Below are 15,883 nucleotides of genomic sequence, written 5' to 3' on the forward strand. Positions count from 1 at the left end.
GGTCCATTCAGTAAAGTTAATTTAGGGGACCATCTGGTTTGAACTTTTGGGAAGAAGTTCTGGGTAACTTAAAGGGAATGAATAGACAATAAACAGCAACAGAAACATTTCAAAATGCTGAGGGGAAGGCGCCACAAGTAGGGGTAGCCAAAAGAGTGGGGTTAGAGGAACAGACTCTTTATTCAGACCTGCCTTATGGGATGCTTCTTGGAAAGCCAGGAGGTCTCTGTGGGCAGACATTCCACCATGATGTGAACAGGGAGGGATTAATAAGTCACTGAGGACAGGGTGTCACTGAACTGCCACACACGTTGTTACTCAGCTGAGGTTTTCCCAGTGTCTGCACAGAACACCTGTAACTGCATCCAAGCACAGAGTAAAGACTTGATAAATATTTGTCAAATGGTTCACTCTGCCGAGTAACAGAGCAGTAGATTTTGAATCAAGTGTTAACAAAAGCCCTTTTCTGTTATAGATATTCTGTTAGGTTCTAAAGCTGTCCCAAAGAGTATGTGTCATAATTTGGAATTTGAGCTTTTTCATCTCTTTTTGTTTTTTAAGTCAACTTTCTCTTGAGAGGAAAAGCCAAATGAACCCATTTTGTGTCCACTTTCCTTGCCAACCATACTGACTCATCTCTGATTTATTGGGCAGTGGAAGGGCCCTGAGGCCACTTCAGGAAGTGGCTGGAAATATTGGCTGTTGCTGTAGAAAAAGGGAGGAAGGAAAGATGAGAAGGGGCCCATGGCTGGTAAGAAAGGGACAGGTGAGCCCTGGAAGGAAATTCAGAGGGGGCTCTGCAGAGTTGTGGCTTTTAGTTAGTGATGATTGTGCTGAAGGAAGAGAGACAAAAATGTGCTGTTTTTACAGAGCCACCTTTTAATATAGAAAGTACCCAGATGCCATTCACAGACAACTTGGAACAGTTTTCTAGAACTTTATAGAAGTGTTTATAGGTGCTCTCCCCCACCAGCCAATATTTCTAAATCAAGTTTTTTATGAAGGAGATAAACTCTTTGTATATTTTTTTAAAATATCCAGCCTTAGAAGGAAAAAGACCTCAGCTATACCCATCACAATCCATAATTTTCTTTAACCACTGTCAACACTTTTGTATGTTTCTTTTTTAAAAGACATCCATTGAGGTGTAACAAATATATGGTATAAGACTCCATCCCTTGAGTGTTAAGCACAGAGTTATGCCTCTTAAACTACCTGTAAGCAGAAGGGATGGGTTCTGTTTGGTAGGGGTGTCAGTCTTACGGCAATGGTAGCCATTGTGAAGAAATGCTGGAGCACAGTGGCACTGGTTTCTGTTCTAAGGAGTCCCTCCCACCTGGTGGGAAAATCCATGTGAGCTGCGGGGCGAAGACTCTGATCCAGAAACCCTGCCCACCTCCTCACATAGGCCTCCTAACCTAAGATAACTTTCACCCACTGTCGCATATGAGCTCCACCCCTGCCTAAGTGTCCTGAGGAAAAAAAGACATTTTCTGAACCGAGAGTGCAGGTAGAAAGGGTTCCCTGCCTTTGAGGCAAATCAGAGGAGAAACCCACACTGATCTATCCTGATGAATTTTTTCATGTGGTGGAACATTACAGAAAAAAATCCTACAAGCACCTGGGTATTAAAAATGGGTTGCTTACAAAGAGTGGCAGTTGAGGCAGGGGTGGGAAGGGTGGGCCACAGACTTCTCTCCGGTGTTCAGTGCCAGCTAGAGACTTTGTAGGGAGGATGATGACTCAGTATTCACACTCAAGTAGTATTCCATATGTGAAGTCTACAGAGGAACTGTCCTGTGTCCTAGATAACACACAGACTGGAAATTGTACTGCTTTTGAGAGGAAAAACTATTGAGAGATCTATTCCAGATAACTCAGAGGTGATCAAAAACGCTTGAGACATCACAGAATAAAAGCAGCAACAATGCCCTTGTGCAGCTTGCACCCCAACCTCAGAAACCCAGCCGGAGGCCATGCCCCAAGTGGTCCCCGTGATCCTGGGTCATCCAGGGCAGCCCACATGCCCACTTCTGCTTGCTTCCAGACCCACTTTCCTGGCAGGTGGGGGTTTCTGGATCAGAGCCTTTGCCCCACATTCACATGGGTTTTCTCACTTGTTGGGAGGACTCAGCAGAAACCAGTGCCCCCAGCACTTGCCCACAGTGGCCATGCTTCCAGGAAGACTGACACCACTGCTATACAGACCCCATTCCCCTCTCCTTAAACTGCCTTACAAAGAAGCTTGGCCCCATGCTTGTCATGGAGGAGATGGAGTAATGGCTCTTGCATTTTTAAAACCCATACTGAATGACCTAAAGTAGGTTTTTTTTAAATTAGTAAACCATTACACCAATAATACCAGTAATACCAGAGCATCTGTGAAACAATCCGCACGTGTGTAGATGACTGGCCCTTCTCTACCATCCATCTACATATACAGAATTAGGTGGAGGGAAATGCTAGGGAGAAGGAAGGAGGCACTAAAATGCTCAAATGCAGAGTATCCTGCTATGCCCGAGATGTTGTGGGCCATAGTGCCCACCATCAGCAGAGTGACAGGCAGACAGCCCATCCGCTGCCTCCTCCCAGGTCTGTTCAAGCTGAGGGTGAAGAAATACCCTCAGGTCTCTGACCGAGCTTTGGTCCAGCACATCCATGCAGCCTGAATTCCAGGCCCCTGGAGGTGAATCATGCCTGCAGAGTCCTGCTCTTGCTAAGGTGGCTCTGGTTGTTGCCCTCTACCTGCTAATGTACTGCATGAGGTCAGGGGTTAGGGTACCTTGGGTGGGCCCCGTGGTGGGGGTGTGCTCCCCTGTTTCCTGTTCAAGAAGCTCTTATGCCCCTTTTGCCTCCTTGTGACTTGCAGCCGACTGGGAAAGGGCTGGTTCAGCCCCTGGTCTATATGGAACGCCTGGAACTCATCAGAAACGTCTGCAGGGATGAAGCCCTGAAGAACCTCTCGCACACTGCCATCTCCAAGTTTGTCCTGGACCGTATATTTGTGTGTGACAAGCACAGGATTCTTTTCTGCCAGACTCCTAAAGTGGGCAACACCCAGTGGAAGAAAGTGTTGATCGTGTTAAATGGTGCGTGCAGTGCCCGGTGGCCACCTGCGGTCTATGGTCGGGCGCAGGGTTAGCCTGGGGGTGCCCTGTGGCCTGAGCAGGGGAAGCTGAGGGGGACAGCACAAAGGAGCCACAGGCAGGGACTGTCGACTCAGAAGGGCTGGTAACCTTATAGACGGTTCTCCGTTGTGTTTCCCCTGTGGGTATTATACTTTATTATTATTATTATTTAATATTTTATTTAAATTCAGTTAGTCAACATACAGTATAACACCCAGTGCTCATCCCATCAAGTGCCCTCCTTAGTGCCTGTCACCCAGTCACCCTGGGTGTTGCACTTTAAAAGCTGGTGGTTTAAAGTTTTAAATATTGAGGTTTTCAAGCCACTGCCCCCACCCCACCCCGCCCCCAGTGGTCAGGATCTCTCCTCACTTTCCAGAGCGGAATCCCTATCTCAGACAGCCTGTCCCCCACCACCCTGGGCTGATCTCTTTTCTTCTCTTCAGAGGCATTGCTTTGCCTCTTAGCAGTTGCTAGCTCTATGGTGGTAAGTCAAGGCTCACACTCAGTGCCCTCCCAGCTGCTCCTCTGCAGTAGAAGGTCCTGTACCCAGGCCTGGGAGGGGAGCCCTGTCAGGTGGGGGTGTGGGGGCCCCTTCACCCACAGATGAAGTATTTTGTGCCACTTGGCTAAGAAAGAAGGCGTCCCATTTTGTACAGAGCCTCTATGTTCAGAGGATTGAATCCACTTGCTTCAGGAAATCGTGTTTATTTAGGAACAAATTAGGTCATTGGAAAGTGACCTCATACACTACAGGTTTTGATTACTCACTGCTCTTTTCAGATACCATGTTTGTTTGTTTAAACTCCAATTACCCTGAATTGGTCCAAGATAATTATGGGCTCTGTCTGTTAAATCCAGCTTCAAAAGGAGCGTAATTCCAGTTGACAGCACTGTGACTCCAGGACCAGGAATCAGCCCTCAGAGCACTGTGAGAGGTGGCCCTGTGGCCTCTCCTCCAGCCTACCACTCTTGCTGCTGTTCTTAGAGTTGGTGGTCAATCGGCCTTCTCATGGTTGCTTCATTTGACCTTTTTGTGGTTGTTTGGGGGAGAAAAGTGAGACACTTGCCTCATCTTATAGTATATAATTAATGTGTTTCTTGGAACTCTGACAGTACGTTGGATTTTTGACATCAAAGAATGAGGTTACAAATCAAATTTAAAACAATAAATACACAAAAGTTTTATAAGTCTGCCGCCACAATATAAAGCATCACACTTTAAATAAGTAAACACCAATTTGCAAGCGCAGAATAAAAGTGGGGGCAGGTTTGCCAGGCCATAAATAGAGGATGGTCCTTGTGGCTGTCTCCAGTCGTCCCTAGAGACACCTGCACCAGGACAGGTACTTGAGCAGGTCCAGGTATAAATCTTCAGAGCTGGTTCTTTCATTATCCTCTTCAGAGCAGTTGCTCATCTTGCTCATTTCATGGCCATCCATAGCACTTAGCGCAGAGTTCTGGACTGGTGCTTACATACTTGGGGAAGGGATAAATCAAACAAGGCAAAAAAAAACCAAACAAACAAACAAAAAAAAAAAAACAAGGCAGTGGCCCTTGTATAAGGTGGCCCAACAGAGATCCTCCTTTGCCAGACTCCAACAAGACAGGATTAATATAACGATGGATGGGAAGGTTTGCAGAGGCCTGGCTAGAACCTTTGTGGGTAATGATGCTTTGTTTCCATTTGTCTTAAGTTGAGAAGAGAAGGAAAAACCTGCCCAGTCCACCAACCTGAGGGTGGGGTGCACTCAAGGCTCCATTCAGCAACCCCAACCTGGGCACTGTGGCTTTGCTCCTGCCCTGCCTTCTTAGACACATTTTGTCCTCTTTGTCCCCTGCTTCAGATATATCACCCTGCTCCCACAGCATTGGCCAGGTTTTCCCAGCACCAATCAGCTTTGCCACTCGCCAGTCTGGGATGTGGTGAGGTTACCTAGGAACCACCACAGGCTTAGGAATGTGGAACTGGGAGGGACAAGCCTGTTGGGAGTGATGGGCCCCTGATGGGGCATCAGCCAGCAGTATGTTTCATAGTCCTGCTCCCCTGGCATTTCCTCCCAATTTCAGAGTAGAAGGAGCATGGCTCGTTTTAGGAATTCTTTCTGCATGCAGGGAGCTTTTTTAAATGTCAGATTTCACCTAATTTAGGTGCATTGCCAGGGGTAGGGATTGGCAGTGTTTCTTCCCCTGTTCCCCCACCTACCGTGACTTGTCTGTTTCCTCTAGTTGGCTTATGGATTACCAGAAGCTTTTCTTCATTCTCTCATCCTGCTGGCAGAAGCAGCTGGAATTCAAATACCTAAACTGGGATTTTGGTGGATGGGCTTGTGGGGAACTTGGGGCCCAGGTTAAGAGACCAGGCATCTTCCTTGAAGGGTAGCACTGAGGCAGCCAACCTGTCCTTCCTTGTTTCCTTCCCAGGGGCTTTTCCTTCCATTGAAGAGATCCCCGAAAATGTGGTTCATGACCACGAGAAGAATGGCCTCCCTCGTCTCTCTTCCTTCAGCGATGCGGAAATTCAGAAGCGGTAGGAGTAGGTTCCTAAGGGGAGGGGGATTTTGGTAAAACCCGAGGCTTAGTTCTGCCCTTGCCATGCACTTCAGATTGTTCCAAGGACTACTGGGGGCTTTTGGTTTACATCGGTGAGAGGCAGCCAAGTATACACCCAGGGTTCAGTGCATTTAAATTCCTTCATGAAAAAAAAAAATCCTTCATGAGAATTTCAAAACATCTCCTCCACCCTTACCTTTATGCAGTCCATTAAAACAAAGGTTACACAATTTTCTTAATAGAAACGAGTAATTTTTTTTTTGTTCTCCTTTAGTTCTGCTAAGCTTTATGGACTTACTGAATATGACCTTTAGATCATAGGAAAGGGATTTGGATTACAGAGGAACCCCACCTAGTTTTTTACCTTCTTCCAGAGGCCTTACCCCAACTTTCATGGTAGCTGCCCAGAGGACTGAACCTAACACAGGCCGAGAGAATCAGACCTCACTGATCACAGCAAGGGCAGAGACTCGGCATTTAAAAAATTACTTAGCTAGTAAATTGAAAACTTCTTTTTAGTAACTATGAAATGACCCTGCAGAACAAGGCTTAAAAGAAATCAGAATGTTGTTAAGGGCACCAAATGAACTTTGACTCCCTTGCTTTTTAGCCATTTGATTCTAATTTTTTCTGGTGCTGGTTATTTAGTCTTCCTGGTTTGTGCAAAACCTGTAGAACGCAGGTGTTAGATGCGGGATCAGAGAGCCTCCTGGGTCAGGGCCGTCCTGCTGCCCGCCTGAGCACTGACCTCATAGGGGCTTCTGTGATAGAAGACAAGTCCAGGTGTGCAGGGCCCTGATCTGGTCTCTGGCGGGGAGTGGGCACTGTCATGATGGCAGTGGTGATGTCACTGTTCTGTCAGCACCATCCCAGGCCGTCACGCTGCTGCCACTGCGCCAGCCCCGCCACTACTGGCAGCTACCCCGGGCCACCTTCCTGCCACCTGGAGCTAGCAGCCTCGCTCCCCACTTTCTCTTACCTACTCCGTGCTCTAGGTGGCCTTCCCCTGGCAATTGTAAATTGAACTTATACAGAGGTTTCCTAAAGTAACTTCCTCTGGCCTCCACTGTTCTGCCTCGCTCAGGGTCCTGCCCTTAAATCAGTTCTCTGCCCAAGAACAAGACTTTTAAACCCCTTTGAAGTTTGGAAATACTTGAGTATCTGTTGAGATAAGTAGATGTCTTCACGGTGGCCCTCTGGGATGAAGAGTCCCGTGGCCTGGGACAGTTACGGTTCTGAGTCTCTATTTCCTCACTGTAAAATGGGTCAGTAACAGTCTGCTTCCGAAGGTGGGTGGGTGGACTCAGAAATGTGCGAAGCTCGCTCCTCACGGGAGGGCGAGTTCTAGCCACAGTGGCCGCAGCTGCTCCAGCAGACGCTCTTCCGTCGTCCCACCTCTCCCTGGTTATCACCAATGAGCATCAGCCTGACTGCTTGTTTATCTTCATTTTTTTCCTTAGCTTGAAAACATACTTCAAGTTTTTTATCGTAAGAGATCCCTTCGAAAGGCTGATTTCTGCGTTTAAGGATAAGTTTGTTCACAATCCCCGCTTTGAGCCTTGGTACAGGCACGAGATTGCCCCTGGCATCATTAGGAAATACAGGAGGAACCGTACAGAGACCAGGGGCATCCAGTTTGAAGATTTTGTACGGTACCTGGGCGATCCAAACCACAGGTGGCTGGACCTTCAGTTTGGGGACCACATCATTCACTGGGTGACGTATGTTGAACTGTGCGCACCCTGCGAAATAAAGTACAGTGTAATTGGTCACCATGAGACCCTGGAGGACGATGCCCCATATATCTTAAAAGAAGCCGGCATAGACCACCTGGTGTCTTACCCCACCATCCCTCCGGGCATTACCGTGTATAATAAAACCAAGGTGGAGCGCTACTTTCTGGGCATCAGCAAACGAGACATCCGGCGCCTGTATGCACGTTTTGAAGGGGACTTTAAGCTCTTTGGGTATCAGAAGCCAGATTTTTTGCTAAACTAATGTGTAGAACTAATGTGAATTCAAATACCTTTTAGACCAGAGGCTAACCAGATGGGAGACGTGAGCACAGAAATGACATGTCCTCCATTCAACTCCTTCTGGAGACTCCGCAGCCTCCCATGGACCTGTGCATGCCTCGGCCAATGAAGCTGGACCCTGACCGTTACAACTTAGTTTGGACATCAGGTGCACTGAGGGCCCTGGCAGGTCCCCCCTCGGTCTCCTCCCAAGTTGATGCCATTAGAATTCTCTCTTCAGAACGTGAAAGGGACTGAACATCTGCAGTCTGACAGGCTGGGAGGAGAAATATATGGTGTAGGAGTCATTTCCCTCGGTTGTCAAAGAGGCAGACACACTGGCAGCTCCCCTAGAGGGTGGGTGGTCCTGCCCGTCACTAACGGATTGCAAGAGTGGCACCTGGCACTTTGAGGAGAGATAGAGAAACTAATGGTCTGCAAAAATCGCATGGGGCTAATACAGGATCAAATCTGGCTTTCATCTTAGCGCTGCTATCATCACAGAGGCAAACCATTCTTTCTTTCTAAGACTCTTTTGTTCCTGTGAAACTCAGAGGTGACCTGAGGGTACTTTTTGGCAGTCCATCTTTCCAGGATACATGCCTTGGTACTTCTAGTCTGTATTTCTGAACTGCGTGCTGAACAGTTGTCTCACTCACCCCGAGAGATGCAACTTAGGAAAGAGGGGAGTGTACATTCTTTCCACCTGAGGAAAGGAACATCGTGGGGGGCCTTACAGGATACGTAGCTTGGGAGAAGGGAGAGCTGGTTGGGTTCTGGCACTCCCACTGCGGTGGGTTTGAGTATGTCCATGCTGATTATTGTTCACCTCTTTGTCCTATCCGGAGGTGACAACACCCGTCTCTGGGGCTGTCCCTTGCGGCAGAGGCAACCATGGGCCACATGCCGGCACTGCAGAATCAATGCAGTGTTCACATGGCAGTTTCCATTCATCTCTGCCACATGCTCGCCACTGGACCCGATTCTGATAACACCATCATCCTGGACTATATGTTGGATAATCAAGTTCACCAGCAATAAAATCCTGGGCCGAGGCATCTTCCAGGCATGAAGGAGCAGGCCACAGCTGCTCTTTCAGATGTCGCCTGACAGCGAGGGCTCTTGAGATATAGGCCAGGTGTCCTTGTGAGAAGTCCTAAGTGCCCGACTCTGCGCAGTACCCACGAGCCCAGCTTTTCTTCCAGGCAGCCTCAACCTCCCCTTTCTCCAAATGGCTTCCTGAATTTGTAAATGTGAAAGTAAAAGAAAATAAAAAATATGTGCCAAACCTGACATGTGCTGCAGTTCTAGGGAAGGTGCTCTGTGGCCACACCTGGTCCTTAAGGCCTGGCAACAGTGATGGGTGGCTTGGGCCTGCTTAGATGGCTGCTGGTGACAGAACTGTGGAGGAGAAGCAAGACTCAAGTGTGACTGTTGGCATTGACGAAGGGCAGTCGATGTCGCCTTTCATCCTCAGCTGACACACAGAAGATGTAATATGAGTTATTTTTCTATGAAGTTTTAGCAAAGTCTTGTTAAAATCATTACATACCTAATGAGCTGATTACCTCCTTTCTATTTGAAACATAATAGCGTGAATAACGTATGTGAATTTAAGGCCCTAGAGTTAGTCCTAATTTATTTTTTTTTAAGATTTTATTTATTTATTCATGAGAAACACAGGGGGAGAGAGAGAGGCAGAGACACAGGCAGAGGGAGAAGAAGGCTCCATGCAGGGAGCCCGATGTGGGACTTGATCCCAGGTCTCCAGGATCACGCCCTGGGCTGAAGGTGGCGCTAAACCGCTGGGCCACCCAGGCTGCCCGATTTAGTCCTAATTTAAAAAGGTATTTTCTTTTGGAAACAAAACACTGGGCCCTGGGGTGCCAGCCCCTACCCTCCTTACGCACCACCGCCCCCCCACCACCACACTTCTGGCATTTAGATTTAGGTCATTTTTGTCTAGCATTTGGTTCATTTTCCTAGCATTTTGCCAAGCAAACGGAGGCTGCCATCACATCTCCTGAGCACTCTACCGTGTGTCCAAAACCTGCATTCCCACAACCATCCCTACCGACCAGGGTCCTAACCCTGCATGGCCAGTCCCCTGGAACTGTGCAGCCCCTCACCCCCCACTGAGGTCATCTGACTTCCTTCCACCCCCAGAACCCACTGCCTCCCTTCTGGGCCTGGGCAGGTGTCCATGCCTCTGTGTCCTGAAGCAGTTTTCTCCCATACTGCTGCAGCAGAGCCTTACAAAAGCAATGTGGAGCAAACCTGGCCGCTTCCTTTCTGGTGTCCTTCCTGGCAGCACCGAGGACCCAGGACCTCCTCCCCCAACAGTCCCAATCAGCCAGAGCCTGCTCCACTGCCCCCCTCCACACCTCTCACCTCACTGCTTCTGTGGGGATGGGTGGGCTGGGGTCAGGCCAGAGTGGTGCCACCACCTACCTGGGAGCACAGCCTTTGCCTCCGGGTAAGAAGAGATGGGCAGCCCCCATGAAATGTCTAGGTGGAAACTCAGAAGTAACATTAAGCCTGGATTAAAAGGAACAAGTAGTCACTCTGCCTCCCAGAAGTGGTCTTAAGATAGGGAGGCCAATTCCTAAATGTAAAAGTTTAATGATTGTAGGTTGGCTTAATAGGCTTGTATCTTAAATTGCTTTCTCTTATTGGATTTCTCTCCTCACATGTTTTAGTTTTATTGGTCTAAGCCCTGAAAACCATCACAGTGAAGTGTTTAGAGCCAAGATGAAATTTGATTTTCATAGTGGCTGAGCGTACACAGAGATGCTGCAGATCCACATGCAGGCTCTCCAGCTCCAGCTCAGGTTCATGGGAGGAAAAGCCTCCAGGGAGGGGTCCCAGCAGGTTCTCAGGGATGTTGGTCTCCCAGCCCCCACACTGGACCCCTCACCCTATCCTGACGCCAATCCCTGCCTCCCCACTTCTAAGCCCCAGCATGGCCTATTCAGCTGGAATCTCCAGAAGCAGGAAACAGCAGAAACCTGGATTAGGAGAAAGCAGTAATAAGGATGGTGGCTGTTTGAGAGGAAGCAAGCCTTGCCACCTTTGGGATGAAATTTAAGTTGTTCAAGGTACATTTTCCAAGCTTTGCACCAGGGCTGTGGGGTTCCAGGCCTGAACCAGGAACAGCAGGCTCACAAGAGAGGAGAGACGTGGCAAGTGCTGAACAAGGCGGCAAATTTACTCCCCTGGTAAATGGCGGAGTTTCTGGTGAAAGTGGCAGGTAAAGGGGAAGATCAGGGAAGGTGTAGGGAGCAGGAATTATGTCTTAGCTTCCTTGCCCCCAAGCCAATCTTTCTGTCAATTACTGTTTATCAGAAAGCCATTTTAAACAAGACTTGGATGAGAATATCATGTCCATAATAATTTTCCTCAAGACTGAGTCACTGCTTACCTGACAAATCATAATGGGCCTTTGCTTCAGGTCTTTTTCAGTCTTATTTCCTATTGTCCGGAATCCTTAAACACTCAATTTTTGTAACAAAACAGTCTCTGTTTTCTCTTTGTCATCCTCATCACAGGTAACAGTTTCACTCAATATTGCATTACAGTAGGACCTGAGTCTCAATCCATCTACAGTATTTTTTTTTTTTTTTGCCACTCAGCACCTTACTAGTAGTTCATGTATGTAAGTAGCCTCAATATCAAGGTATCAGGGTTTTTTTTTTTATTATTATTAGATAGGAAAACACTAGCTGTTGCAACAAACACCAGGATTTCAGTGGCTTAAGACAGTAAAATGATTTTCTTGCACACCCAATAGTCTGTTCCTTGTAGGCAGGGATTTTTCCATCATATGGTTCCATCATTTCAGTGCCTTATCCCTCTGCTTCTAAGAGAAGGGTAAAGAGCCTGGAGCAGCACTGGGGACATTATTTTGGGCCAGTTGTGGAACTGGGACACAACTTCATTCCTTTGGCACAGAACAATTTCAAGGGAGCTAGGAAATGTTATTCCTGGCTATTATTAATAGATATTTCCTGGTGACAACTCCACAAATTTGTGGGGGATGTTGACTAATTGGTAATAGCCTCTGTGTAACTAAAGTGCTTTACCATTTATAAAGCATTTTAATGTAAATAATGACATGAAGTAAGCCTAAAAGGTTTATTATCTCCATGTCATAAAGGGAGAAATGGATACAGAGATGTTAACCTGTGCAAGATTATATCACTCGACTTCTGGTTTCAGATCCAATGTGTAAAGAGCTTGGAAGTTATCACTCCTCTTACAACAACAAAACAAAATTGAAAGAAAAAGAAAAACCCTGAAAATCAATGCCTTTTCTTGTACTCACCAGAGAATTGAGGTTACAAGACAAACTGCTGTCCTGAAATCTGTAGAGAAGGGTGAAGACAGAGATTCACAGCTGAGATCTGCTTACCTAGAGTGAAAACTTCCAGAGCCATCAACTGTAGGAATCACTTAGATGGCCATTTTGACAAATCACTGGGTGCTGAGTGTGGGCTAGCTTGAGAGTGAAAAACTCCTGGAGGCCACAGTCATAGGAAATTTTACAGATTTTCAAAGGTTTTACCTCCAAGAGAACCCCACCAGTTTATTATGATGAAGAATCAAGAAATACCTCCTGCTGGCTCTGGCAGGTGGAAGAGAAAGATAACCATTTTGAGATATGCCCAAAACATTCTCCGTTAGAAAGACTTACTTTCTAAGGGAAAAGACTACCAGAGCATTATCCTGCATAAGAAGGTCATTTACCCAATTCCAGCCCCCTCAATCCTTCCTATTTTACCCCAGGGGTAAAAAAAATAATGCCAAGAATCCCCTGTGAAGGTCGCAGCCTGGGGACAGGCCCAAAAGACAGATTTTATCATTAAAATTATAGAATGCTTCCCCTCCCCTACACCTTGCCACCACAGCAACAGGAATCAAATATAATTGAGTTCCAGTTAAAGGAACGGAAAGAGCAAGGAGCAGACTCTGAAGAGGAGTTCTTAGGGAAGCCAAAACAGCAGAGGACACAGAAGCAGAAACCCTAGAGGAAGCCAAAACCTCTGGCGCCTACAGTAACAATAAACATTAAACACAGCCCAAATCCTTGGCAGATTAACATAAATCCTCACACTAAAGGCCTTTTACCTCAGTTTCTGTTACCTGATACATTATGGCTGGAGTCTAACAAAAAATTGCAAGGCTTGCTAAAAGACAAGGAAAAAAATCTGAAGAGTATCAGAACCAGAATCAGATATTGACACAAATGTTGGAATTATCAAACAAGGAATTTAAAATAACTGATTAATATGTTGAGGGCTCTAAGGAAAAAAGTAGACACCACGAGTGAACAGATGGGTAATGTAAGTCAAGAGATGGAAACTCTAAGAAAAATCCAAAGAAAATGCTAGAAATCCACAACAATGTGACAAATTAAAAATCCCTTTGAAGGGCTCATCTGTAGACTGGACACTACATCTGCAGCAGTATATTGTGCTGTTTCAGGGTGGACTTAGATTATTTATTTATGTAAATGCAAACTCAAGTCAACTACTAAACGGTATAAAAAGAAAATAATTGATATTCTATTTTTTAAAACCTTTATTTTTTTAAGATATTATTTATTTATTCATGAGAGACACAGAGAGGCAGAGACATAGGCAGAGGGAGGAGAAGCAGGCTCCATTCAGGAAGCCCAACATGGGACCCGATACCGGAACCCAAGGATCATGCCTGAGCTGAAGATAGATGCTCAACTGCTGAGCCACCCAGGCGTCCCTGTGATTGATATTCTAATAGAAGAGATAAAATGGAGAGAATAACACTAAGGAATTAGCCATAAGCATATTGCTCTGAGAAATTATCTGGAAACTAGGATAATAAAAAAAATAGTAGTGATGTATCTAGTCTCCAGTGGGTGAGTAAATATAAGACAATTGTGACCAAAGGCTGGACTTCCAGGCCAAGGACCACCCCATAGAAGGCATGGTCACCCCATCTAAGTCAGGAAGTCAGGGAAACCCCAGGACCTCCAATCCACAACAGCAGAAAGAAGGGACAAACTGTTTCCTCCTCCAATGTGTGTGTGTGTGTGTATGTATATATATATGTGAAACCATGATTAATGAATTTCCTGATGTTTTGCAATTTGGGCTTTCCCATTGATGGTATCTCTTACTGATCTTAAAAAATAGCCAAATATGGGAACACATAAAATGTTGCATAAATCGAAAGTGGTTCTTTAGGAGGAAAATATCAAGGGCCTCTGACCTGCATGGTATTGTATACACTACCAAATATAAGAAGATGAACAGGAAGACTGATGTGAGAATACCTGTTTCACAGTTGGAGACATCAAAGAACAGGAGCTGCAATGGTACCAGGGCTTTAAGGGCCACCCCATTGTTCACCGGCAGTTTCTCTGCCCACTTAGTTTCACCATCTTCCTCCAGGGGGTGCTGTTTCCTATTCTAGCCCCTGCTAACCCTAGGTTCCCTTTTGGCAAGCAGGGAAGTCTGCTAAGATATTTTCAGTAACTACAGGGATGACAGTACAAAACACTACTGTACAGAAATTAGGCCCAGGGGGTACATGGACAGATTTTTCTCTGCTAAAGAGCAGGTAGAGAATAGGAGATCAAGTCTACAGAGGGATCCCTCAAAATCTCTGAGCCACGGAAATAGAAATCTTTTCTATTTCTTTAATTGGTAAGCTGTAGAAAAAACAGTGGATAGCTTCCTCATCAGGAGGTAATTCTTAGTAAAAGCTTCTAAAGCTTGCAGTTTTTGTTGTTGTTGGAGGGGTGGTGTTGGTAGTGGTTAGTTTTAAATCTGGAACCCCTTGCTTTGGTCTTCGTACAATTCCACCCTGATTTTACTCATGCTTGCCCCAGTGATAGCTGGAGCCAATCAGGCTAACTCTCTGTCTTGTTCTGAAAGGAATGGGGACCTACTGTGGACGCAGAGCAGCTGATCTGTTTGTGGGGGGTGGTCTTCACCTGCAGTGGAGAACTTGACAGTCCACCAAAGAGGGCTTAACCTGCCTCTGCCTGAACAGACACTCCTCAAGGCTTTGGTGTGAGTTTCAAAAAAAGAAACCTTTTTCCATGCCTGTCAAGAATTGCACACTTATTAACATCTACAAAACCCAGCTAACTAAAACCAAACAATGGTTAAGCATGTAGCATTTGTGAGCAGTTTTTCTATTCAACAGCTGCTCAAACTTGCAGATTAATTATTATTCTACAGAAATGCTGCTTTCCTGCTTAACAAGAGCCCAGCAACCAATACAATTAAGATATGCAGTAAAAAGCTTTCCGTGTGTGTGTTTGTATATATATATGCATGTGCCTATCTGTGCACATACACATATCCGCATATCTGTAGCTATGTGTAGTTTCAGTAAGCCTACAGCTTCTGGGCTTGGCAAACAGGTATGAAATGTATGCTTCACTTTCATGTGCTCACTGGGGTTTTCCTTTTTTAAAAGCTGTGTGTTCCATACATTGACTGGTGTGTTGCTTCGCCTGTTATGTACAGCAGGTTCATTGACGACCTTCAACCTATATCACCTAAGGTAATTATCTCCCAGGCAAGGAAGCCACAGCATCCTGTTGATTTTGCCTTCCCAGTATTAACAGAAGGTGGCTTTAAAAATGTAGGTGGGAACCCATGTGTGAATGCAGTCCCCTGGAGAGGCCTGGTGGATACAATCCTTTAATGCCATAAGTAAAGATCAGAAAGGTATGTAGTGAGTGAGTCTGAGAAGTGGGTACATGGCCCTTTCAGAAAGAGCTGTGAATGAAGACAATGCAGAATAGGTATGATTGTTTTATGTCTTTAATTTCTTCTTAGCCTACTTGCTTGCTTTTTTACCAGATGACTCTGGAGAACGGAAACCAATTGCTAGGTGGTATATGAAACTGAGTTATATATTTAAGGACTACTTTGTGAAGAAGATTTGCCAGGACATTGTGGAAAGGATTTGTGGAGAGAAATGTCTGTTGTAATGCTGTGCATGCTCAGGTTCAGGGAGTTTCCAAAGAAGAAAAAGGCCACAGAGCTTTTGTCCAATCAATAGCCTCATTACTGCTCAGCCAATAACTCCATTAACACTAAGAGCTGGTTTCCACTTTTGGCAACAAGTTCCAAGCTAAAGAATGATGGATGGTCACTTCATACAGAAATCCACGCCCTCTCTTGCTCACTG

At 46.0% G+C, this 15,883-nt stretch overlaps 1 protein-coding gene across 7 annotated transcripts in view; it reads left to right on the plus strand.

Moving 5' to 3' along the window:
• Positions 1-8,989, plus strand: part of CHST10 (carbohydrate sulfotransferase 10) — a 29,839-nt gene extending 20,850 nt beyond the window's left edge. For all 7 annotated transcript variants that reach the window (XM_072844505.1, XM_072844503.1, XM_072844502.1 and 4 more), the window contains 3 exons: positions 2,870-3,089; positions 5,553-5,658; positions 7,142-8,989. In XM_072844505.1, the coding sequence (XP_072700606.1) occupies positions 2,870-3,089; positions 5,553-5,658; positions 7,142-7,679 (864 nt within the window). In that variant the 3' untranslated portion in view covers positions 7,680-8,989. The remainder of the gene's footprint in view (positions 1-2,869; positions 3,090-5,552; positions 5,659-7,141) is intronic.
• The last annotated feature ends 6,894 nt before the right edge of the window (positions 8,990-15,883 follow it).

Source organism: Canis lupus, chromosome 11 (genome assembly GCF_048164855.1).
Source record: "Canis lupus baileyi chromosome 11, mCanLup2.hap1, whole genome shotgun sequence".
Taxonomy (NCBI): domain Eukaryota; kingdom Metazoa; phylum Chordata; class Mammalia; order Carnivora; family Canidae; genus Canis; species Canis lupus.